Genomic DNA, 25,360 nt, shown 5'->3' on the forward strand with positions numbered 1-25,360 from the left:
GAAGAGGAGGTATAAACCATATTTGATTTTACCAAGCCACAGCCAGTATGTGTTGAGAATGATGAAATGTTTGGTTTTCCAACTGTGATCATCTTATCAGAATCCCAAACAATATCTACATGAAAACTTTTTAGAATAACTAGATTTTAATAACTTGCATGAGTTTTAGAACAGCTGGCCAAAGCTTGCTCCAAGTAGTCAAGAAGTCTTACAACACTGAGGAAGTTCCAGAAGATAACTCTGTGCCAATACTAAAAAATAAATTAGGGTAAAAAAAAAAAAATGACCCTACCACATCTCCACTCTCAAAAGGCATAAATCAAGTTCAAGAACTAGGGAATTCAAGTGAGATGAAGTTAACGATTATCAATATGGGTTTTACAAAAAAATGTGGCCCGTCAAAACACACAAAGCTGAGTTTTGTATGTTGTTAGATTTAGGAAATGAAGCAATACTAAGAAAGTATTAGTTAAGTTAGTTACATTAGTCTCCAGATGCAGTTATAAACAGGAAATTGTCATTGGGAAGATATGTTTCTAATGTATTCCAGCAGGGCTTGTTTCTGAAGCATGACATTATTGAACAGTGACCAGGAGGAAAATAATTACTGATAAAATCCACAGGCAGAAAAAATAAGAGGAAAAAAAAAAAAAAAAAGAGGGAAAAGTAATTAACAGTCTGAAATCTAAAATCGTTCCATAGGAAGCTCAATGGTCACAATGGCTGATGGAGGGGCAAACAACACAAATAATACCTCGCCAGCCAGACTACCACCGCAGGTTGCCTGTATCCAAAAAACCCCATCTCTGTTGCAATACCAACTCTGTGAATCATACATACAGGAACAAACTTTCTTTCTGGGGAGACTACCTTGTGAAGACAGAATTAAGAAACTCTTGATGTCACGTTAGGCTTTCCGCTAACTGTGGACTTTCTTATGAAACTACAACTGGGAAGAAGAACGTGACCCCTGGATATTTCAGAAAGATACCTAAGAACACAACAGCTGCACCATATCAGCTGCTTGCGAGGAACTACTCAAATTGTATGTGCTGAGGTTTGCAAATGCAAAAAGCTGCTGACAAAATGAAGAAAGGTCACAGAATATTTGCAAAAGCCAGCAGAGGACTGGAAACCCACTTTAAAAGAAACTCCATCAAATAAAAAACAAGCTAAGGGTGAAAGAGAAACACAAAAGCATCTCTTTAACACAGACTTCCAGAAATGCAAGTGAGCTTCTTCATCAAAGGTTTACTGGGCTGCAGTGCCTGAAAAGTACACATAAATAAATTCAGAAAGTCTGGTGTGGTCACTTCAACAGTTTTCCTGCCTGCTCCTTCTTCTATGTCGCGACAGGTATCATCCACCCATCAGTGATTCCGTTCGTGCCCAACCTTCTCCAGAATGCCAGGCTCAGCCACCTCCCAAACCTGTGCAGGTTTGAACAGCAGATCCTAACACTTAGGCAGGCATCAGCCCATTTGCTTTTTTTATTTTTTTTTTTCTTCTGTTTTTCCTACTCGTTCCTCCTACCTAAAGAGGACCCTGGGGGACCTCCTGACAGGGCAGATTTACAAGCATTATCTTCCCCTTCCAGCACGCATCTGAAACAAGGCAAGAGTTGCAGCTCACAGAGTTTCGAGATTATTTAAAAGGGTAAAAATCTGTAGCCTCCCATTGGCATCAAAATGCACAACGATATAAGATTATAATGAATCACAGCATGGCTTGAGAAGAGATACGATGGGCCAAATTCTTAAGCTGTTGGTTTATACATACGTAGCTCTCAGGCAAGGCAGCCAGGTTTGGCCCCGTAACAATATCAGCAGGTCAGTGGGATGGGCTAGCTTTTATTTCACTGCTTTGCAATTAACATCCTATTTTTCTTGAATCTTTTATGGAAAGCAACAGATATAAATAAATTTATTTTCTATGGTTTAATTTAGTTTTTAAAATTAAAAAAAAGAAAAACTTCCACATATCTGGTCTATTATTACGGTAGCAGGGAAAACAGCATACTCTGAGACTTACCTTTGAAAAGCTTATATGCATCAAGTCTCAGCAAACCACAATCAGAAGATTAATCAGCCAAAAAAAAAATAAAAATGAGGAAAAAAAAATATCACATTTCAAAAACAGCCAGGAGGCTTTAGTTGAAGAAATAACGGTTAAAAAAAAATAATCCCATCTTAATCAATTCATGCTATACAAATTAAAACTACGTTATTTTATTTAATATGAACACCTCACTGCACAATTCAAGAGTTTATTATAGAAACTCAGAACTTGAAAAGGTATACATTTCTGTGATTTGGGTGCTAACTTTCAGCCCAGGAAATAGAGGTTCAAGTCCTTCATTTTACACAGGCTTCCAGTGAGACCGCAGACATCGTCCTTCATGTGAACACCTTAAAAGATAACTGTTTGAGGGAACACAGGTGTCTAAGCTGAGACATCACACTATACCTAGCACTGAGAAGATATTTCTCATCTTTTTTTTTTCATAACAACACTCATGATAAGGAAAGATGCTGGGGGGGAGGAAAAAAAAAAAAAAAGAAAAAAAAAAGCCCTATCTCTTTTGCAGCAACTGCATATACCATCTTTTTTGTCATATTACGGTCCAAACTATTATGCATGTTTTATGTGGGTTATGAAATTGCAACCTCTGAAAAATAGCTGTCTCAAAGATTAAAAGGATGAAAAGGCCACAGAGCTGCAAACCTGAACATCTCAATCAGTTGGCTAGGGAAAAATCTGTCTCAGAAACCCATTTCTATGGAATATGTTGTATTTTATTTTCCAGACACACACTGGATGGAGAAGGCGGCTATTAATTGCTTAACTACAGTGCAGAAGACAACGCAGTACCATCTTCTTTCCATCTCTCACTCCCTGAAGGTTTTTTTGGTTAGTTGGTTGTTTTTTTTGGGGTGGGGTGGCGGGGCTCTTTTGCTTTGTTTTGTTTCGGGGTGGGGTTGTTATTTTGTTTGGTGGTGTGGGGCTCTTGTCTTTTTGGTCTTTAGGTTTTGGCTGTGGTTGGTTTTTTTGTTGGTTTGGAGGTTGTGGGGGTGTTTTAGTGGTGTGGATTTTTTGTTTGGTTTTGGGGGTTTTTTTGAGAGGGTGTAAGCAGGTATTCTCTTCTTCAGCTCTTCTCATCTGGTCTGCTTTGGTGTTCAGGCTGGCCCTGGCTGGTCTGGAACCACACATTCTGCTTTCCCCAGTACTTCAAAGAGAACAGTCGTGGCTGTAAGGCTTGACTGGAAACCTCTTTATCCCAACATTAAAAGATTTGCTGTACTCCACTCTCCTTTGTCCTTTCAACAACAAATAAACCCCAGCTTTAACAGAAAAGAGAGCTCAGAACAATATCCACTGATGGTCCAGCAAGGGAAATAGCAGGACAGCACCACAGCATGTGTGGAAGAGCACTCTTCACTTTGTGTGTCCTTACGTGCCAAAGAGCTGATGAAGAATATTTCATGTGGCTTCAAAGTGATTAACTCTACTTACATTATCTCTAATCATCTCCACTTACAGAAGAAAAGAGGAGGAGAAAAGGAGACTGAGCTGGAAGTCGGGTAAAGTAGGAACAGCCTTAAGTTATGGACCTTGCAAAAACATCCCTTCGAAGACTGTAAAAGGAACAGCCCTAAAATCAGGTGTTTATGCCTGGTTTCTCCCCGACACCCTTCCATGCCACTTTCTTACCCATGCTCTGGTTGTGCTGCCCTTCCCATCTGTTATGCTGATCCCTCCACCTTTTCTCACCTCTGGCAACACTTCCAAGCTCTTTTTGAGAAGGGCCAAATTAATTCTTACAGTCTGATTTAGAAGTTACATCCTTCATTAATTAAGGACAGTATTCATTTAACTTTATTCAAAGGTGTAAATGCTGTTAAATCACACTTTATAATGTAGGCATGTGCTGATACAACACCTTGGTACCATTTTCCTTAGCTTTTATTTCATTCTAGAAATTTGACTAGCAACCGGGAAGGAAAAAATTGTTTGTAATAAATTCAATTCACCTTCTCTTAGAAATAAAAATACACATTTTAAAACATTAGCGTTCAACTTTCTTCTTTCTTCTGCAGTACAGCTTGAAGAAATTTGAAAGCACAAGAGGGAAATCCCAGCTAGAGAAAACCACTGGATAAACCTCTAGAAAATTTAAGTATAGATGCTTGAAAAACCGTATTCAAATTGCAACTGACCCAGTAAAAACTGTCAAGTGTTTAGAAAATGCAGTAGTAGTGTTTGGGATGAAAAACGTACAATGAAGCGTCAAGAAAAATTTCCTCCAAGTTACTGCGTTTTCGTGTAGAACATCAGCGCCACCTGCTGGTACACGCTCATGGGACGGCGGCGGCAGTTTTGCACAAACCTACGTTTGTCAAGCGAAGAGACTTAGCGCTGCGTGAGTCAAGAGCTTTTGATTTAAGGAAGTAAAGAGTTGTGTATCAAACGTCTATTCTGACACAGTTTGATGACATGATGGCTTAAGAGAAATAGTTTATAGCTGACAATATTTCATGGCCTATGTATCACCGCAAGCACGTGACTTCAAAAGGTTATTAATGCGATGCACACCAATTGTAAAAATAGCTCCAAATAAAGTCAGCTTTTTTCTGTTAGCTATTAATTTTCATTAAAAGCAAATTGTGATTAAAAACATTGTGATTAAAACCAAATCCCTATAATAAAAATATAGCCTCACAAGCTATACATTAAATTCCTATAACCCTCAAAACACTATATAAGTTTTCTTTCAATATAAGACGTTAGTTTTCAAGCTGGTTTTACTGGTTTAAAAATTTTAATTAACATATTCTAAAAACAAGCTAGAGATGTGTGGTCTATAATAAAATCCAGTACCGCTAGGCTTCTCTTCAAAGAATTCAGATACACAACATAAGTCAATATTGAAATGAGTCTTCAATTAATTGAGGATTGTTTCAAATATAAAACCTCTTCATTGCTCTCTGAATTCTGTTCCAAGATTTTTCAAGTCTTTCCAAAAGTTGTCTTTAATTACTTTGTGAATTTTCTAATAAACTTGCGATTATATAAGATCCCATGTAATACCTGACATCTAAGCTCCAAGCTTCCAAGCTTGAAGAAAATCCTCTAATTTTGGCAGCAACGATTCAGACACATATCTCCAAGGCAGTTTATTTAGGGAACACGTGTAAAAAGTTAGAATGGATTCCAACAGTGCAATGACACCACCGGGATATACAAAAAATTTTTACTTCTAAATTTTAGTGCTAGGCTGACACGTTTTTTCCCAAGAAAGGAAAATAGCTCTGGCTATTTCTATACTTCAGAGAACAGGTATTTGACATCCTTTTTGGACCTGCTGTCACAGCACATTATTTCAAGGGACCAAATTATACAATCCGAACATCAGAGCGCCTGGTGATGAGCGAAAGCCCAGCTCAGCCTGCGGGTTCCACATTGAGACAGAAACTTAGCAGCTGCTTTACTTAGAGGCAGCCTGATAGAACACCATTAGACTAGAATCAAAACTTCTCCGTAGCAGGATATTATCTTGACCGATTTCTGCACAGGATTAACAGTGCAGCGGGTAACAGGATTTTATAAACAAAATACCTAACACAACGTGCTTCACTCCAGTATCAGCCGTAAGCTGTGCAAGGTGCACATAAACCCATACATTTTGTTTCCACTGGTAGCATGCTGCAATGATTAAAAAAGGGTCACACTTATATTAGCCTAAAAGACTTGAAAAAAACTCGGCAATAATGTCTCTGATGAAATGCAGCAGAGTAAATCTTTTTGGCATAAAACGTTCTAAGAATTGACTAAGCGAATTTTTAAAGGCAGCTGTACTATTCTGGTAGCGTGAAAATAAAGGCCAAGAACTTCTGGTTCAATACCTCAACACAATTACTAATTAATCTTGTAAAGGTGTTTTTTCAAGAGAAACCTCAGTATTGAAAGCTGAGCTATATGAGGTGTTGAAACCAGGACAATGCCTTCTTTCTTTTATTTTTTATTATAGTAATAACACAGAATCACATTTTTCAGCATTGATTCTCAAAAGTTTCTGTTTCCAAAGAACTTCTGCTTACATGAAAAACAGAAACTCTACAAAAAGTTATGGAAAATACAATAGTAGGCAGAACAATTTTTACATCTAAATAAACCGATGCTCCAACAGCTCTTAGGAGGTAAACATGAAACAGCGCGATTCCACAGCAATGTGCATTAGCAGGCAGATGAAACCAGCATTCCTGCTGCAGCTCATGGCATTGGAAGGGCTGTAGGCATATCAGCTGTCACTCAGTCAAGTCAAAGCCACGTTATCAGTTAGTAACCCTCAACAAACCATTCCCTTAGGACACCTCCTAACTGTCTACTGAGTCCCTCAGTGCCCAAGGACGTACAACCAAGGAGGTACTGTAAACACCTGACCTTTGTGCGCACAGAACTTTTCCAATGAAGCACGAAGACCTGGAGGACAAGGCAGGAATGCCCCTTGTCATAAACAGGCTTGGTTTGTAAACCCTGTTCTCTCACGACAGCTCTGTTTCCAGGTGCGTCACCAGTTGTCACAGCTGGAGGGTGAACAACGGTCATGCCCGTGTCGCAAACCCTCCCCTCCACGCTAAGTCAGTTTACGTGGATCAGACACGTTGGCTTTAGATGAAGAGCAGTCAGGGACAGCCAGTACTCACAGAGCTGTTGTAGCCCACTTACGGTGCGGTTTGACGTTCTTACTCCTGCTCTGTGGCACCAGCACTTACCTTGAGCAGGTGAGTACTCTGTGTTTTGCAACAGGAGGCAACTCACCTAACCAGGGCTCACAGGAAAGCAACACACAGCCCAGAGAAATGCAGGACAGACGTTACTGATAGCGCTGTTTTTTCAGTCAAAGCAGCATTCATTTTCTTAAATTCCCTGGCAACACATTTGGAATGCCGCATTAGAGGCATTCAATAGCCATAAAGCGAGGATGGCAGCTAAAACAAATTGTTGCTATCGAAGTCTGTATTAATGAAGCCCTGAAGTTTCCAAAGAACAAGCATTACACATTAAGGTACATAAACTTTATACTATAAATAATTGTATAAGCTAGGAGACAACTGAATATTTGTACAGCAGAACATCTGATAATGTGGACGTAATAGGGAAGGGCCCTGTGAAGAGAGTAGGAAAAGCAACTCCTTATAGATTCAATGAATTTACCTAGAAACACTTATAAAGCGTTAGTTGTTATGTTACAAAATATACATTCTATTTATATTTCATTAAGAACTCTTTCTTACCTTCAGTTTTCTAACAGCATCTCTTACAACTTCTGTGCCTTTGGGCTGCTCTACCTCCGTACTGCCGAGAAACTGGAAAGATTGTAATTTGTGAGAAATAAGTAAGTTATGCATTGAAAGGCCTAATTAACTCAGGTAATCTTATTTTCCAATTATTTCCAAGTAACATTTTGGAAACACAATCGTTCCAATAGTTGATAAATAAAAAAAATCTTCATACAGCTATTTTTATTAAAGAAAATAACAAGAACTAAATTCTAATTCAACAAATCAGGGTTATCAAAAGCAGCTTTTAAAAAATGTTTTATTTATCTCAATCCTATACAAGTGTGTAAATTAGAAGTTAAGTACCTTTTTCCACTGGGAAACTGTCACTTTGGTAATATCATCTCTTTTGGAAAAAAAATTAAAAAATGCAAAATAAAATACTGACATAAGATACTTCCCATGAATCAACAAGAGCCAATGGTTTGGACAATGTTACTAAAACTTTCATAGTGATGCAAGGTAAATTAAAAAGACCTGATTTTGCTCTCAGAGCTGCTTGGTACAGTAATTTCATGGACTTAAAGGAATTGGGCTCCAACTTACATAAAAACAAGGCTCGTATTCAAAGAAATGCTACTAGAGAGCGTGTTTTACCAAGTAAGGTTTTAACAACAACCAAACATACACCTGTTAAGATACAAAGCATATACAAAGTATAATATTTCAAAGGTATCTTACTGTTTCTTTATTTGTACACTGAAATGCCTTTACATTCTTGTGCACGGTTACGCTTGCCTTCTACTACACTGTTATGAAAGGTACAACAATCCTGCCCAAACCGCATCTGTGTAGTAATTTTGAATTGCCCAATTTTCTCATTGAGGTGCAGTTGGTCTGAGTCACACCAGGTACCTGAATATGCCAAAATAACGCTAGAAAGAAGGAACAAACCCCTTTTTTCTCTCTAAAGTACACAATTGCCTGTGCAATATGAGACACAGACACGTACAATTTTTGAGTCTTAGCAGTTTCAAAAAGAACTTACGTTTGCCACACGACAGATGCTTTCAACATAGTTCCTCTGAAGTTTTACATTTTATTAAAACTTAAAAATGTGATTACTGCAGTCAATGTGCTCAAGCTGTACTCCTGCAAGGAAACTCTGCAGCTTTACCAACAATCCATCGCATTAGGAATTTGCTATTAACTCTGAAATACGATGTGCCATCTTGAATACACCAGTGTGTAAATCAAAACACTATGCACATCTGCTGTCAATATTGCCTACTATTACAATTCTCCAGCTAGGAGAGCAAGGTTTTATAATAACAGAGCAGAAACCTCTATCATTGATTAGATGTCTTCCATGCAACGTTTCTGGTAACTTTAAATAGAGGGTGCGTTCTTCCCTGGAAAAGTGACAGTTGCAGAGAAAGCATATAAAGAATGATCCTTGGACATTATAGATCCTACATGTGACAGAAAGGTGAGTAAATATATGTAAGCCAATGTATGTGAGTGGAAAAAAAAACCCCAAAGCTAGCCACAAGCTTAAACGCGCAAGAAAGGTTCTTTTATACATATATATATAAATATATATGTATTTTATATATATATATAAACATATATATAAGAACCTTTCTTGCCTGACCTTATTTACTTTTTAAGAGGAATGCTGATCATGTCAGATACCTGCACACAAGTGTATCTATCCACCACCCACTTGGCACAACACAAGAGGCAGAAGCAGGATTGCTGTCAAGTTTGTGAGTAGGCGAGGGTACTTTACATACAGCACTGCATATAAAGCACTGCTTCCTGCAGAAACATGGGAAATAGCAGCCGCCAGCGTGGACAAGGCTCAGTGACCGGAGGACGCGGGTCCCTGCGCGCCGCGGTGACGGGGCAGACGGCTGAGCGTACTCCACGCGCACTTCCCAAGACCCGTGAGCTGGGAAACCAGCAGCTCCAGAGGCATTATCAACGTAAGCTGCCTGGTACTCCTCGATACAGCTTTAGGGGCCAGGCCTTGGGTGGAATTGTGTCCAGTACAATTGTAGATGCCCTGGGTAATGCTGCCTCGCCTGCAGCAGCTTCTCCAGAAGGGCACAGGGCTGCCCGGCATTTCTCAGTTGCTCACTTCCATCTAGATGGCCGAGATAGCAAAAGAGAGCTCATAAGCAAGAGAATCATTTCCCCTCCCCTTCCCTCTGTTATCTCGCTCTGATTCACAAAGTCCAAGAAAGATGAAGGTATCTTTGCTGCGTTCAATAATTCCCAGCAGCAGACTAATCTTTCCATAAACAATAACTTCCATAAATACTGTTTTCCCAGGGGGGAAACTTAGCCTATACCTCACGCTAACTCACATTACTGCCTTAGAAAGTGTAAGCACCAAATTAAGCTTCTGCTGCAGCTAGGGAATCTGTTAAATGTCACTGATTTGTTAAGCCCATAGCAATGTTCCCCAAATCAGAAATTACCATTTCTGATGACGGAGGGGAGGGAGAAGTAGACATCTAAAGAAACTGCTGAAAGCACAGGCTGAAATGACTGACAAAACCTGAAGAAACACGTACTAGATTGGGTTTGCTCTGCAAGTCACCAATGAAATAAACAATCAAGACCCAAAGTATATGGGAACATCATAAGCATTATATCAATATTTATGGAACACAGCCAGAATTCAAGCAGTCATTCACAATGAGCTGTCTTCCCAATGAGTATCGGGTTTGACATTAAGCATCACTACTGAAATTTTTATTGCTCTCAGCGGTTTTGAACTGGATGTAGAATTAGAGCTTATGCTTAATGAAGTTATTCAGCATAGGAAAATATAGTAAAATGCAATTTTTTTTTGCATTTTATTATTTTTTTGCATATTATTAAAAAACAAAGATGATTTGTATTTTAAGTGTTAATATCAGAAATTCGGAGACCATGCCATGGGTTGCATTGCTCGTATCTGATATGCATTTGTATCTCTGTTAACTGCGGTTCCATTATTTTTATTCAGATATGCTCGAATCTTATTTATAACTGCTTGCACATTTTATGCCTCACCTCCACAAGTTTTCTCATTTATTTTCGGTAAGACAGTAATAAAAACAGCCATTGAGAGCAAATATTCTGGATATTTGTATTAATTAGACCGATCTATGTGGGGGCAAAATATTAGCACAATTTCAAATCAAGACAAGTTATTTTCTAATTATAACAGAAGAATAACTATGCAATACAGGTTTAACATATAGCTAACATATTAACTGGAGGCTTTTTATTGCTTTTTCAGCTACTCTGTACCTTTTCTGTGTGATCTGTCTTATCATCGTATTTTGTTTAATATTATGTACCAATTACCATGGCATTACTCCTGATAGTTAAGCTAAGCAAACACATCTATATTTGCAAAGCTGAGACTTTAGATGACAAGCTCAACGTGAGGAAGGCCCCCGTGTTTGTACAATCCCTACCACAGCGGCTGCGCTGCCACCTCAGGGATTTCTAAAGTAAGTAACTAGCAACCAATTCACCATCCTCATGATATGGGGAGATGGCCACTTCATTATGGTCTTCTCAGTGGACTTTTCTCACCAAATCTCACAGAAAGAACAAGTATTTGTTGTATCAGGAGTTTGGTACAGCTGTAGCATCAATAGTATAAATACTCATCGCGTTTCAAAGAAAAATTAGTAAATATGAAACTTCCCTTTTGAGGATCAGGTTCCTTTAGAAAGCAATACTGATGCAGAATTCTAGATAGGAACTTTAAAAGTCAGCGATTGCTTTGATCACTCTGGGTTCCCTTCCGCGGACCTGGCTGATGAGGAACAACAACATGAAATCTAACTGCTCCTGAGAGCCAACTCATACAACACCCACACTTCATTGGAGAAGAGAGAAACAGAAAATAATGTAGCAGTTCCCCTTCAGATCATTCACTATTAATCCTATATGCAAATTAATTAACACTTAAGAATTTAATGCATTTATTAACGTCAAATCCATAATACAGAGGAAAAACGTTTACATAAGATTGTTATATGTATTTTACTGTTTGGAGCTACTAAAAGGGTTATTCTTTTAATTGGTTTACTTCACGCATAAGCCAACTCAAAGAAGAATGATCAATAAGTTAGGCTTGCCACTAGGCTGACCTTTTAAAATATTTATGTATTGTTGAGATTAGTGCTAATGGGAAGTTCACCATAATCATACTGAGTTTCAGTTAGATAATTTAAGAAATGCCAAGATGATGACATTTACTCTTTTGTATAACATCAAGCATGCTAGGGCAATGTCTTCCCCGTATAGATTACTACATGCTTTTCCCTGCAGTCCTCTGTTCTTCCGAACGCATTCCCTACAAAACTGACGAAAGTTTATTTTCCTAATATATTACTTACACTGATCTTACTTGCAGCTGTCTATAAACCAAAATAGCTTTTATGAGGTCAACAGATCTTACCAGTCATAACAGTTTAACCGTTCCTAGAGAGTACAGTAAGGCTCGTTCTCCCCTTGCTGATGTTTGCCATTAATGCAGGACAAACACCTCAGATCAAACTCTTTATCATTTATTATTAGCAGACAACCAGATGTGCTGTCTCCACATGCAAAGATTTGCAAGATAGTGCAGCTGCAGAGAATTAACAGACACTATTTCATCGTGTTAGTACCAACAGAAGTTTTATCATTGACAGCAAGTGGGAGAGTCATTCAGCCCTGTGACAGCAAACGGAACCCAGACCCTTTGTGGGGAATCTCTCTTCCACCGGAACATAGTTGAAATTGTCTTATGCATTTAACTTGAGCAAGACATGTTTTGGTCCAATTCCATAGTGAAATTATTTTAAATGCTTTTATAGTTGTACTTTGGCTGGAGAAACTATCACAAGAAAAGGTATTTCACTTTTATTTTGCTGGCTCAATTACAAGTCAATTCAAACGTAGGGCAACTTCAGGCATTCAGAACCCTTTACGGTTCTGACAAACCTACTGCTGCTATCACATGCCCAACAGCTACTAGTACAGCCAGATGAACTGCTGAGGGTAACAAACAGCTCGCTTTTTTGCCATGCCATTGACATGGCACTCCAGTAATTCTTCCCCCGTCCGTTTACATTTTGACCAGCAACATTCTACATTTTTTACATGCCAAGTATATCCAGGTGCTTTTCTTCAAAACCTAGGGAGAATACAAAACACTCTACCCATCCTTCACAAAAGTTACTTTTACTAGGTTTATAAAAAAAAATAAAATAAAATCATTAAACCTAAAACTTGACTAAGAAATAGTTTTAGGCGCACTTTTGAATATTTAAGTTAGACTTCCACTCTTCCAGTAGAGAGCAGTGCAGGATATTTTAATAATAGAACAACATCTGTTTTCTTTTGTCACAACATTTCAATTTTTTAAAAAAAACCTAGTCTTTCAGTGTGTCACATTTCTTTATTACTCTGAAATCCCTGAACATTAGAAGTTCTCTTTTATGCAGATTTAAATGCAATTACATTAAAAAAAAAGTACTTAAAAAACCCATACAATAAAGAAAGAAGAAAAAGCTATGCAAAATTACTGGATACCTGCTGCCAGAATTTGACAAATTAGCTCCTTTTACAGCAGGAGCTGAAGGGATGTTGATTTACTGATGAAAGGAAGACGAACGTATCTACATTCTGAGAACATCAGAATGACAGTGTATAATATAAAACAAGAATGAAAGAGAAGTGGGACCAGTTTTGAAGCTGTGCAGAAAGCAGATGAACAAGTATCTCAGCTGTTACTCACTCCCTAAGACACCAACAGTGTTTGCTCAGCCTGGCACACGTGAATCTTCTCCGTCAGCTGAACAGCAGAAGTACAACACGGGCTATAAAACACCCCCCCCTCTTTCTATTTTGGGTCGCTTCTCTCTCCCCACCCCACAGTCCAGTTCCCCACCCGAAACCGCTTCCTTGGCCCTCTGCCAACACATGTTTTTGCTAGAGTACATAAACGTTTGGAGTTTTCCCTTTTGGAAAGCACTTCTCTAGTGACACCTTTAAAACAACTGCCTCTCGCAGGCATGGCTGCTGCTCAAATGAGAGCAGGAATCAAACTCACCCCCTGGGAGTACGAGAGAGAACGGTGCCACAGACATCAGCACATTCCCTGAATATCCCCGTCTGGTCTGGCATGTAACGTTCCGCATAAATGGTGACTCTGACACAGGAAAAAAAATTCTACAAAATTTTCTGAGGGATGGTTTGAGCACTATTTGCAAAAAAAGAAAAAAAAAAAAAGTGGCACGCATGATTAAAAACAAATTAAAAAAAAAGGGGGGGGGGTTCTAATGGAAGTCAAATATTACCAGGTATTTCATCCATCAGTAGAATTAAGCCAAATGCATGTGAGAAAACACAGAAGTAAAAATATTTACAGTAATCAAGTTAGAAAGAAAGAAAAATCTATTTGATACACTATTGAAATGTTGAGGAGAACAAAAAAATGAAAGCATTAGAGAAAGGACCACAAAAGAATTAGGTAACAGTTACAAAAAAAAAAAAAAATCTTCCAGATGCAGTGATGTAAAAAAAATATTGTGCATAATTTTAAAGAATCTTTCAACAAGCCCCGCTGGTTTCATTTGTTCTTTCTTCTATCCTCTAGAAATGCAGTAACTAGGAACTAAGTCTTCACTATCAAATATGTAAGCAATCATCCCAGTCATTAAATTTGCTGCTATGACTAATAAAGAATGTAGTTTGATAACTAAAGCTTAACACATCTTTGAAGAGTTGATGGCCACAGACAATACAGAGCATTTCCTTGCAGCAGCATCACACCTCCCCAGCTCCGATATGGTTCTTGCCAGAAACCCAAATGTCTGGAAGCTGGAATATCTACACATGTTCTGGTAAATGTGCCTGAGAAACTGAGGACATATGGTAGTCCTAATCCTGTCTACACCTATCTTCTAATCCATGTTTATATTTGATAAGAAGAGAAATTATATAGCTGCTCACTGGGAAGAAACTTGAAGCCTGGTCCAAGCGCATCCAGCTCGGTGTATTTAAAGGCAGAAGAATGAGAATAATTACACCGTGTCACATTCTTTTTCAAGTCCTGCTGAGTTTTAATCCACAGCCAGACAGGAAAAACTGAGGGCACACAAAAAGGAACACACAGTAAGAGTGTACATTTACACTGAACATAACCAGTTTTTAAGCAGAACTTCAGGAGGATTTAGGACATGCTTTGTAAATAGTCAAAACTTAAATCTTCTGCAGATAGATCATACGTTAAAGGGGTTATCAACAAGGATATATTTAAAACCAAATCAGATTGCAACACAACTATCAAAGCTGTCCTCTGCATGAAAGTGTCTAATCCTAAAGGTAAAATAATGGTAAGAAAGAGAGCTGGTACCACCACAAGCAAGATAAGAGCAGGCTGGAATTCAGAAAGGAAGCAGAAAAGTTTAAAAGCTTATCTTGTCAAGACTGTGACTATAGAAAAGACCAGTTGTACAAGAAAGAAAACTTTCAGTATTTCTTCAGTCCATAGATCTACACAGCCCTTCAGAAGCACATCCCAAGCTGCATCCCGCCCTGAAGAGCTGTCAGGCTGAACCCAAAGATTGTAACGGTGCGGGGCAGCGGTGGGCTGTACACTGCCCTCCCATCGCATACACCGTTAGCAGCCACCTTACAGCTACCCAGAATTCAGGCACAGATGGAGAATAAACACAGCCACGTGCAGACTGACTTCCACCTCAAACATCTGGCTGAGGAAGAAGCGGTTCTTTGGCTCTGCAGGTGGTTGGCTGGAGCAAACAGCTCAGCGCTGGCCTAAGCGAGTCCCACCCAGTGCGGGCATGGAGGCAGCAGCTGAGGGGTAACAGGAATACCCTTCAGGGATACTCCACCTTGGAGCAAAGAAGCCAGCAAGTTCAAGTAAATTTTAGAAAAATTCCATAAAAATTTTTGGTGCATTGGAAAAGGGCTTAAAAAGGAAGATTTTAATGCTGCACAAATGACAGTGATGCTAATAATAGTAGTATATCATACCGAAGGTCTGTTTGTCTTTTAAGCCCAGGTGCATTCCCCATAGCTCATAAATAAAGAAAAAAAATTAGAGAGAATATTTGGCATGAAAGAAACAAGGGCAGGGGAAGATGGTTGTGAAAACAAATTTTTCACTGGAGAAAAATAATTTCCTATTATACAAGCCCTGGTTGTGACTGAGACACATGCTTTTGACAGCATCCTTTGTTCACAAGTCCTGCGATGTTCATTAGCCTTCACATGCAAAAACCCTGTGCTCAGATACTGGACAAAACAAGTGAGTAAATTAAAGAACAACATGCTTCCAAATGTTATCCTCTGGGTTTCAGCTTGGCCATACTCAGTGTTTCCAGTTTTGGCTTTTACACATGGGAATGTGTTTTTGTTTGGTTGGGGTTTTTTTTTGGCAGAAGCATCTGTCAGCTCCTTTTACTGCAACAGGAGATGTCTGAGTAATCCAAAGGCACCATCTTCAAGTTACAGGAATTTTGCTTCAACACAGATACTAAAACACTTAACACAGAGACTTATCTAACATCGAACGATGCATCAATTTACTATCTTCTGTTTCTCCACTGCTATTCATCAGCTCTGCAGAGCCTCCCCTGTAGCGTATCAGATGAGCATTCCTTCTAAGTTGCTTCTGACTTACCTAGGATGGCTCAGGCATTTTCAACTACAGATGCTGAATAACATCCTTGCCAGCTCCTGCAACCCTCTGTGGTTACTCCCATATTAGTTTAGGTTTTATTTGGTCTCTGACCTCTGAGAACTAAAAACTGGGAACTCTACATTCACTGTTGAATCTTAAAATATGGTACCTCTTTATTTCTGTAAGAGTTACCATTATGGAAGCAATGTTCAGTGAAGGTGATTATTCAAACAGATTACGCTGCTGGTAACGTGGATGCACGGGGAATGCTACCTATATGTTCACAAGAACCATTCTGTATCCAGACAGGGAAAACAGAACTAATTATCAAACTTGGCATTTCCTTTTGAAAGTTATTTTCCAAACATGAAGTGCCTCTGATAATCGCTGAAGACTTATCATACTGCTTGAATGCCTCAATTCAGAAAATCTGTATTCCTGACTGCATTGTTCCCAATTAAAAAAAATAAAATATTTACTTTCCCTTAATTAACAGTCTGCCTAAAAATAATTCCCACTTACTATTTTAAATATCAATTTTCCAGCTTTAGAAATGCATAATAAAAGAGTGGACAGATTTTTCAGCTTTACAAGTCCATAATTAGAAAGCAGACTTAGTTCTGCACCACAGAAACTGGATTCAACTCAAGCATCATTTCTTTATGGTAATAGTAAAGTCAGACTAAGCCCACAAATTTACTGAAATACCATTTTTCACCAAGTCCTAAATCTTTTCATATATCTTAATGTAAGATTGACATCATTTGGCTGCTTTTTTTTTTTTCATAAACCAGATGCCAAGATGGCAATTTAGTTTTTATTAACCATAAGACACAACTTCACCAATTCCTATGCTCCACTCAAATGTACTGACTGAAGTAGTACAAAGAGCTCTACATCTACACCCTTTTGCAAAGGCGTCAAATGCACTGTTTGAAACTTAGAACACAGAGGCCACCTTTGCTTTAATTCCCACTTAATCCCTGTAGATGCTAGCTAGCAACACTGGCAAGTCTAGAGGGAACTTTGCCGCACTGCAGTGTGAAAAAATGTTTTCATTGTTTCATTGTTACTACTTGCATAAACCCACTAGTCTACGCAAATTGAGGTTACAGTTCATTTTCTTTAGCGTACCCATTAAGTTATGGACGGATCCCCCCATCCCCAACCCCTCCTCAAAAAAACCCAGTCTAGTGCAATGCTACAATTAAAGGAACAGTAAGATCAAGATCCCAAGTGCCGGTATTCTCGCAGCGACTTTCGTAAGAGTTAACACCGTAACACCCTACATAAGATGTGCAAAACTCCTGTCCTAGTTTTTGGCTCCGTTTTGCCCCGCTCTATCATCTCACTAGTCTTCCTAATGCCGCTACTCCTTTAATTGCAGCATGTCCTGGCCTGCTCCGTATGAGCATTCTGCAGGCTATCCAGCTTCCTTCACAAAACAGAGCAAGTTAAAGCTCGAGCTCAGTGTTCCCAAGCGTCATCTGTCCTGCTGACTTTTTTTCCTGTGGCAAATAATCATCCCATCAAACAAAACAAGAACAACAAAAACTGAAGCGAGATGACAAAGAGCCCTTATGCAGAAACAAGCTATGTTGTTCACCGATTTGACAACCAAACCAACCACAGTTCCATAAGCCCGGCAAAGTCATTCTGCTTCACCAGTAAGACGAAGCTTTATAAAATTTGGAGCGTTCTGATTAACTCAGAACTTCTTTAAGTGATGCAGCTGAATTAGGGGCGCAGCTCTGAGCCCCATAAGTGCACAGGCCATGATGTCTTTCCGAAAGTGGCTGCTCCTTCAAAGAGATATTTCCCAGATGACTTCATTGTTGGGCATGAATCTGAGCACAGGCTTCAGATCCCTTCTTTCCTAACACGTGCCAGGAGTTTCCATGTGCCGTTTCAAGGTGGGATTGTGCAATTCCGAGCATTCAGCTTGCAATAACTTCTCCAGACCAAAGCTGGACACAAAAATCATTACACCCTTCCTCTGGTCAGTGCAAATAAACTACACATTGTGGAAGAAACTGCAATGGACTTTATATATATATAAATATAATACATATTAATAAAGACAAGTGGAAAATTGCTGAAGTTGCTCTTTTGTAGTCGAAAATATTAACAGTATCTTACAAAAGCAGAGAGAAAATTCCACAGACGTTTTCAATTTTGTGAAGAATATTTATTTTGCTCTAAACTAATTTCTACCTCCTTTGTCCTTGACTAACATGATAATGCTGAACTTGTACTATCACAGTCTTTTGCCGTGGCAACATGCAATGACATTATAAATACAGACACAAGAATTCCCTGTGGGGCAAAAAACAGAGATGTCATCACAGTTAGGAACAAAATCCTCATTCAAACACAAATAGCCTCAGTAATAGGAACAAGTAACCATTGTCCATTACTCTCAGTTTATTAAAGCCCTTTTCTAGTTTAATGTGAAATATGAAATTGCCTATTTTAAGGACACTGCATCTCTTCCGAATCAGGACTTTTAATACTGTGAGCCTTATAGCACCATAGATTAGAATAAATGACTCCTGTTTTAATGCTTGATTCATAGAAACACATGGCTGTCAAACAGAGGACAAGCAGCGCACCAGAAAATAGTTATTCTGCAGAAAGAATCATGAACGTGGAAGAGTTTTCATGGAACACCAATTTTGAACATAATCTGAACATTTTCTTTTAAACTATCATTACCACAGAAGATCATCTGCTGTTTAAATTCTAGTATTAGAACTACTTTAGTGTGTAGCAAATAATTTATACATACATTCTATGGGGGAGATAATTGACACCACAGGACAGATATATGTACCAAGGTGTATTAAAGGACTGGAAGATGAAGTGTGAACTACCTTTGTTGGGATTTTGTGGTTGGTGGGTTTTTTTGTTTCCTAAACTACATTTGTGGAGAAAGAATGAGCCTAACATTTTCTTAGTAAAGCAGCTTCAGTGTGGAAATATGCTGAGTCAGTATGTAAAGTGTAATCCATAATTCACATGGATAATCTACAAGAATGTGCTACAATAAATGCCACATTCACATTAATTAACAACAATTTTATATAAGTGGCCAAGTAAATGTCTGTGTTGCCTAAGTTAAAATGTCATGGTTTTTTCTTTGCTCTTAAAATCTACTTCCTAAGCTCCATCTGCTACTTTAAATGTATTGTTAATCTTACACAAATGACACCTGTAGACATCTTTCTGAGTTACTGTATTCACAGGAAACCCTCAGAAATTTTCAGAGAATATTTGACTGGGGTAGCCAAGTGAAAATCAGATTGGCTGCCTATCTGTAGAAGTTTAAAAGAGAGAAACACCACGTAGCAGAGAAAACAAACAAACAACAAAACACGGGACAAAGCAGAGTAGTAACTGTGACCCCCAAAATTGCGGTTCATTGAAGTTCAGAGAAAATATCTTTATTTAAAGTGGGTATCTTGTGGGAAAAGAAAAATGAGAGGGAAAGAAGCGCTGGTCCTGGGTAATTTGATTATTTGAACATAAAGCAAGCACACCTAGGAGGCACGCTGAAAGAGCAAATGAAGAACCGAGGCTGGAGCGTACCAGAACATATGGAAGCTTAAAAGATTAAATGTGTGGCACTTAAACACAGCAGTTAGATAGGTTTGTGATCAACATACAAGATAACTTGGTAAAGAATCTTCAGGAATCACAAATAAAATTTTTAGGGAACATAAACATGCTGGAAATCTTCCTTTTGAAGACTGGGAGCGTACCCTTACCATAGCTCTGCTTCATTATCTGTGGATGTCCTGCCTGCAAAAAAGTCAAATCCTACTCTGAATCCCTCTTCTTCAATTCCATTGCAGATTCTGGAAGCGAGTAGTACATCGGTAGTGAACCCTACCAAGAAAAGCACTTCTCACAGTGGTTTAGCTGTACTGGATCTTGCACTTTTCCTGCATGTAACTGGAAGAGTCTTCTCTGTGATGATTATTGTTTCATGAACCTGTTCATATTCTCTTGTTAATGTGTTTTTTAGAAGAAGCTGCCTTTTCTCCACGTAAGCTCACATGAAAGCCAGCTATGTAACACATGTATCACCACAATTCAACACTCAGCCTTCAGGCAGTTCCAGACCATCACTAACAGAGTTTTTCAAAGGCTAGCTGGGGTGAGTGTCATTTGTTTTAAAATAATACTTAGAACAGGAAAAAACTGCCTCTTTAAGCTACCATTCGGTAGCCATTTAAAACCAATTTGCAGAGCACTACCTGAACCTAGGAAATATTCCCCCCCCCCCCCCCTAAATAATACAAATTAGTGAACTGGATTTTTTATTAGAAAGATTATTTTAGCAAACTGCAAAAATGTTTAAAAGTGACAACTTCAACCTCACATCATCAGATACGAAATTAAACCACTATTGTCATGGCCTTAAGATCCATCAGCAGATGAGATGGACATCTCAGATGAACTGTTCTAAGAGAATATAAGCGAGCTGGCAATTAATTTATGAATTATTTTACAGTGGCAATTAATCCAACACTAATGTTGGCTGCCACTTCTTCATAAAAAATATTATGCTTCTCAATAAAAGACCTATATACCGGTGTTAAAGTAGTAAAATTAATCTAGTCTAGAACATTACAGTGATACTCGCATTGCTAGGTGAACATAAAGTAACTAGACAGTGTATTTTAAGATCCTTCATGTAAGGATTTAGCGTCTTCTCTAAATAGCAACATAATCCTTTTTACTAAGGGAGCAGGTGTCGAGCATACATTTTGTCTTGAGCTCAAGGCACTGCAGTAGAATTCCAAATTTGGGATCTGATTAGGGAACAGAGATTTGGGGCGGATTTGCAGAAAACCTCCAGTATTACTGCAGTTCCCTACCTTTAAACTAAGGATAATAATTCACCCATTTCTTGCCTGCACTATCATTTAATTATTCCAACTGAGAAAAAAGCTCATGAGAGTCAAGTCCAGGGTCTTCTGCTGCTCTACTTATTCTGAACTTTGATCTATGACTATTTCCATCAGGGGATCACCTAGAGCCTCCATCTCATTATTCTAGAGGCTGTACAAACATCAAAAAAAAAGCTCTTAGCTTCAAAGAATTTATGATCTAATGAACTGTGATAAATTACACTAACCTCTTAGAAATGCAGGGCACAATTTCAGTCAGTACCTCTGAGTGTTACTGATAAAAATCAATATGAAACATTGACCCCCATTCTTGTACGCACCATTCTAGCAGCAAATGCTAGTACAAGCAAAAAGCTACTAGTAAAAATGCACAAAGTGCTCTCAGATTTTGAAAATAAAAGACATCTGAAGAGGTCCAACTTTCCCACCTCTTCCACTTACCCAAAAGCAAGAAGGAGAAGATGGCACGCCTCTGGAATACAGCACTACAGGACTAAGGAGGGTTCATTGGACCACACACCAAAGAAAGATCATTCGTACTGTCGATCAGACATCTGTTAAAGAAAAAAACCCTCCAACCTAAACCAAAATCGACAACAAAAATTAACCCCAAACTCTGTACCTAGTTTTAAAGCTTTTAACATTTCTTTGCATATTAAGTATGCACATACAATTTTGGTGAATGCTTTTTCATTTTGAGAACGCGTTTGCTTTTAAAAGTTGTAGCTCCTGAAAGCCTCATAAACTGCAAGTTGGGATATGGTCTCTGAACGGGCTCAGGAAGACCTACACATTCCTGACTTCAATAGATTTTCAGCAATAATCCTACATTCATGAGCAGACAAGACTTCCCTCCCACCTAATCTTATTAAGGGAATGTTCTAATTCATGTGATTTGCTGAGTTACTTATCTCCGTCTCCCCTAGTATGTCCCACTTCAGAAGCACGTGAAGTGCTACAGAAATAGTAAGAGATATGGCTTAGGGAGATTTTTAGTCCATGCTTCACATGAGCTGTTCTTTCAAATGCAGCCCTTGGCTCCACACATATCATTAAGATTTGATATACATCCTCATTTCCGCATTTTCCACCTTCTCACTAAATCAACAAACTGAAAAATCGGAATTGACTAGATTTCATTTCCTTGAAGGACTTAGAATGAAGAAAATATTACTTATGCAAAAGTATACAGTGGGGAAAAGAAAATTAAAGTTGAGAGCAATGTAGCCCATCACTCTCTCACTTATAGCGGCCAATGATGAATTCTAGTGAAAATGCAAAATATTTTAACAAAGCTTTAGAAATGAGTTCACGCAAATGTTCTTCCTTTGCTATGTCCCCGATAAGAAATGATTAGCTCCTCTAGTAAGTTAAACCTCAAATTCTCAGGTTCAAAGTTCAAAATTCTTTTTAAATGGGCCAAGGTTGGCTTTACAGTTTCTGAATCGGTATAATCTGGAGGAAGCACTTCTGAAAGAAATATTCATTACAGTTCAGGATCCACACCTGACTAGTGTATGTTAATATTTTATTAAAGTTAATGAAGTTAGAGACTGCAGCTAGTGACTTGTCCAATGGTTTCCTGAGAATGAATCCTCATGGAGATCAGTATACATGACATTTTGCAAGTGGCAAACAGCCTGGCTGTTGGACAGATTCCTGTAGTCTTGCCTTTGCTGGTAAAATTGTATGACCTCGTAGAAGTTTCTGTCCAAAAATTTGTGCCATTCGCTTATTTTCTAGAATCCAATTCTATTATTGGTTGGTTTTTTTTTTTCATTTATTTTGGGAGAGTTTCCTAATTGTTTTTGGTGAACAGCAGATGTAAGAAGGTGGCAGTAGCTCCATAGACATAGCAAAGGCTGAGCAAACAGAAATACCCAGCTTTATTGAAAGCAAAAATGGGAGAGGAGGAGTTAAGTCATCTGCAGGCCTGATACTAATTTAAAGCAAGAACAATCCATAAACCACTGTGGGCCACCTAGCCCATGAGTACAATAATCCAGATGTTTGAGCTCTACAGCCTATTAGTTCCAGCGTCAGACACGCAACTCACTTGACAGGCCAGAGGCTAAAAAGCCTACTTAAAGAACCCTTGCATCCTCACAGCTGACAGATCACATAGAAATATAACTGTGCAGAAAGAATCCCTGGAGGGCATGCTAATGAGGCTAATTGGTAGTTTCAAGCGGACTTAAGGAGAAGCAAGGGAATAAATATCAGCAACGGAGAAGGAACAGAAAGGGAAGTGGAGAGCTGAGTAAGTCTCTGCTGACCTTAAGGTCTTTGGAGCTTCCATCCTTTTTCTTTGTCACTTTGTTTTGTTTTGTTAATTCTGTTTGGACAAACCTCTGAGTTTTTTTCAGTTGTCTTGAACAGATGTTCATGTCACACACTGCCTGTTAGTTGGCGCCCACTCTTGCCTGATGCTGAGGAACTCACAACTCTGATTATCTTTCACATTAAAATGAAGGTTTATACTTGGATACAAATTTGTTCTTTTTCTGAATAAGAAAATGTCATTATAAGTCATTACAAAGCTTCTAATGATTTTGAGTCTATTGTCTCAAGAGCCTCATTGCTCAGCTCTTTTTGAGACATATACGGGGGACAAGCAGTGATGCGTTGGCTTAATTAAAACTTGTAATTAATACAGTATCTTTAGAAATATGCTTTAGATGCTGTGTTCAGTATTAAATGCCATATTATAAAGAATTGCTGTTGGACGTGAGTTGTGATTACTACTACAGAAAAACTTCTACTTGCCTTTTTTGTATATCACATATGTACAAATATGTTCTTGTACTTTGAGAACTTGTTGGATGAACACTTCAACCAACGTATGTATGGCTGTCCCACATTCCAAAAAACCCCAGCTCTTCCACACCAAGACTACTGGAAAGTATCATCATTTGCACAACAAAACTAATCTAAAGAATGCACCTGGCACAGATGTGTCCCAGATACCGTGTTGTTAACCAGTGTACTCTTGTTAATTCTGCCACCAACAAGTCTTACTGCAGACCATCACAGATAAATCAATGCTGCAGAGCCCGCTGCTGCAGAGTTTCAAACTTAACCAACACAATGCACATACCTAGGAGATCAAACCTCTACGGGAAAAGGCTACAAAAAGCCTTGAGCCAAAAAGAAGTTTCCCATAAAGATATAAACTATGTGCCTCATAACCCAGAATCATATGAATTCCAGGAGTTTCACATTCCAGCCCTTCTGCACCTCCAATTCCAAGATGAAATACAGCAACAATATCCCACTCTTGAAGTAAAACAAAAAGTTTAAAATTACATCTAGGCCTGCTGCTTCCCCGTATCTAAAGAAGCAGAAATTAGCAACAATCTGTGCCTCAGAAACTTTAGAAACACAGTTCCTAACACTAACTACAGCCCTCTACAACCAAGAGACCAGCCCCATAGTAAGCAGCAGCATACGGAATTTTCTTGTATGGGCACACCAGCAAGGCTAAGCCTTCAGGCCCTGCAGAATAAATTTGCCCCTTGTACTTTTTAAAACAAACAAACAAAAAAAACCAACAAACCAACAAAACAAAACAACTTTCCCTTAAGCTGCATTTGTACTTGGAAGCTTAAACTAAACTGAACTTGGCTGCGGAAGACAGCTAGCCCTAACTGCTATGGAGTAGAAGCCTTTTTGTAAGGTGGCAACACCAACTTTCCTCCTAAAGCCATGGGCCACGCAGCAATCGGCTTGACCATGTAAGTGTGGAGAGCATCCCTGCATCCCTGAACTGCTGACTGAGCCACCAGCTGGGCTGCACAGTTCCTGGCACTAATCGGATACAAAAGCTGGTGTATGGAAGGTGGACATGGGGACAGCATACTTTGGAGGAACACAGAAACATTTTCCAGACATGCAGGAATGAATTTAGGAAAGCCAGAACTTAGCTGGAGTTGAAGCTGGTGAGGGATGTGACAGGCAGCGAGACTGTTAGGAAGATGGACCGCAGCGTACGGCTACGGGAGCTCCATCCCTTCAGCCCAGAGATGGTGAGGCTGGTGTACGTGTGCGGACACATGTGTACCCCTCAGTCACAAGCTGCAGCAACAGAAATTATAACTAGGAATGAGAAAAAAACCCGCACAATGACAGGGATTAAGTAGTGGACCAGGCTGCCCAGAGGCTGCAAATCTCTGCCCTTGCAGGTATTCAAAGCTCATTCGTACGAGGCTCTGTTGTGCCTCACCTGGTTTTAAGTCACCCCCATTTTCAGATAGGAATCAATCGCATCACCTTCAGAGGACACTTCCAACCTAAATTATTCTAGATTCTTACATTTCAATTCCTAAAGCAAATCCCAATACAAACGCAACATGGCCAAAGGACAACTCTAATATTCGAAGAATTATAAGGCATTCCATCTTAAAACTGAGGGTGTGCCAGAGTCCAACAAACAGCTAAAGCTCTTGCAAGTTATCTCTTGC

The 25,360-nt window shown here is 38.9% G+C and overlaps 1 protein-coding gene across 4 annotated transcripts in view; it reads right to left on the reverse strand.

The window, feature by feature from the left end:
- Positions 1-25,360, reverse strand: part of GULP1 (GULP PTB domain containing engulfment adaptor 1) — a 162,913-nt gene that overhangs the window by 38,880 nt on the left and 98,673 nt on the right. For all 4 annotated transcript variants that reach the window (XM_055812800.1, XM_055812798.1, XM_055812799.1 and 1 more), the window contains one exon: positions 7,296-7,367. In XM_055812800.1, coding sequence (XP_055668775.1) covers positions 7,296-7,367 — 72 coding nt within the window. The remainder of the gene's footprint in view (positions 1-7,295; positions 7,368-25,360) is intronic.

Source organism: Falco peregrinus, chromosome 8 (assembly GCF_023634155.1).
Source record: "Falco peregrinus isolate bFalPer1 chromosome 8, bFalPer1.pri, whole genome shotgun sequence".
Lineage (NCBI taxonomy): Eukaryota > Metazoa > Chordata > Aves > Falconiformes > Falconidae > Falco > Falco peregrinus.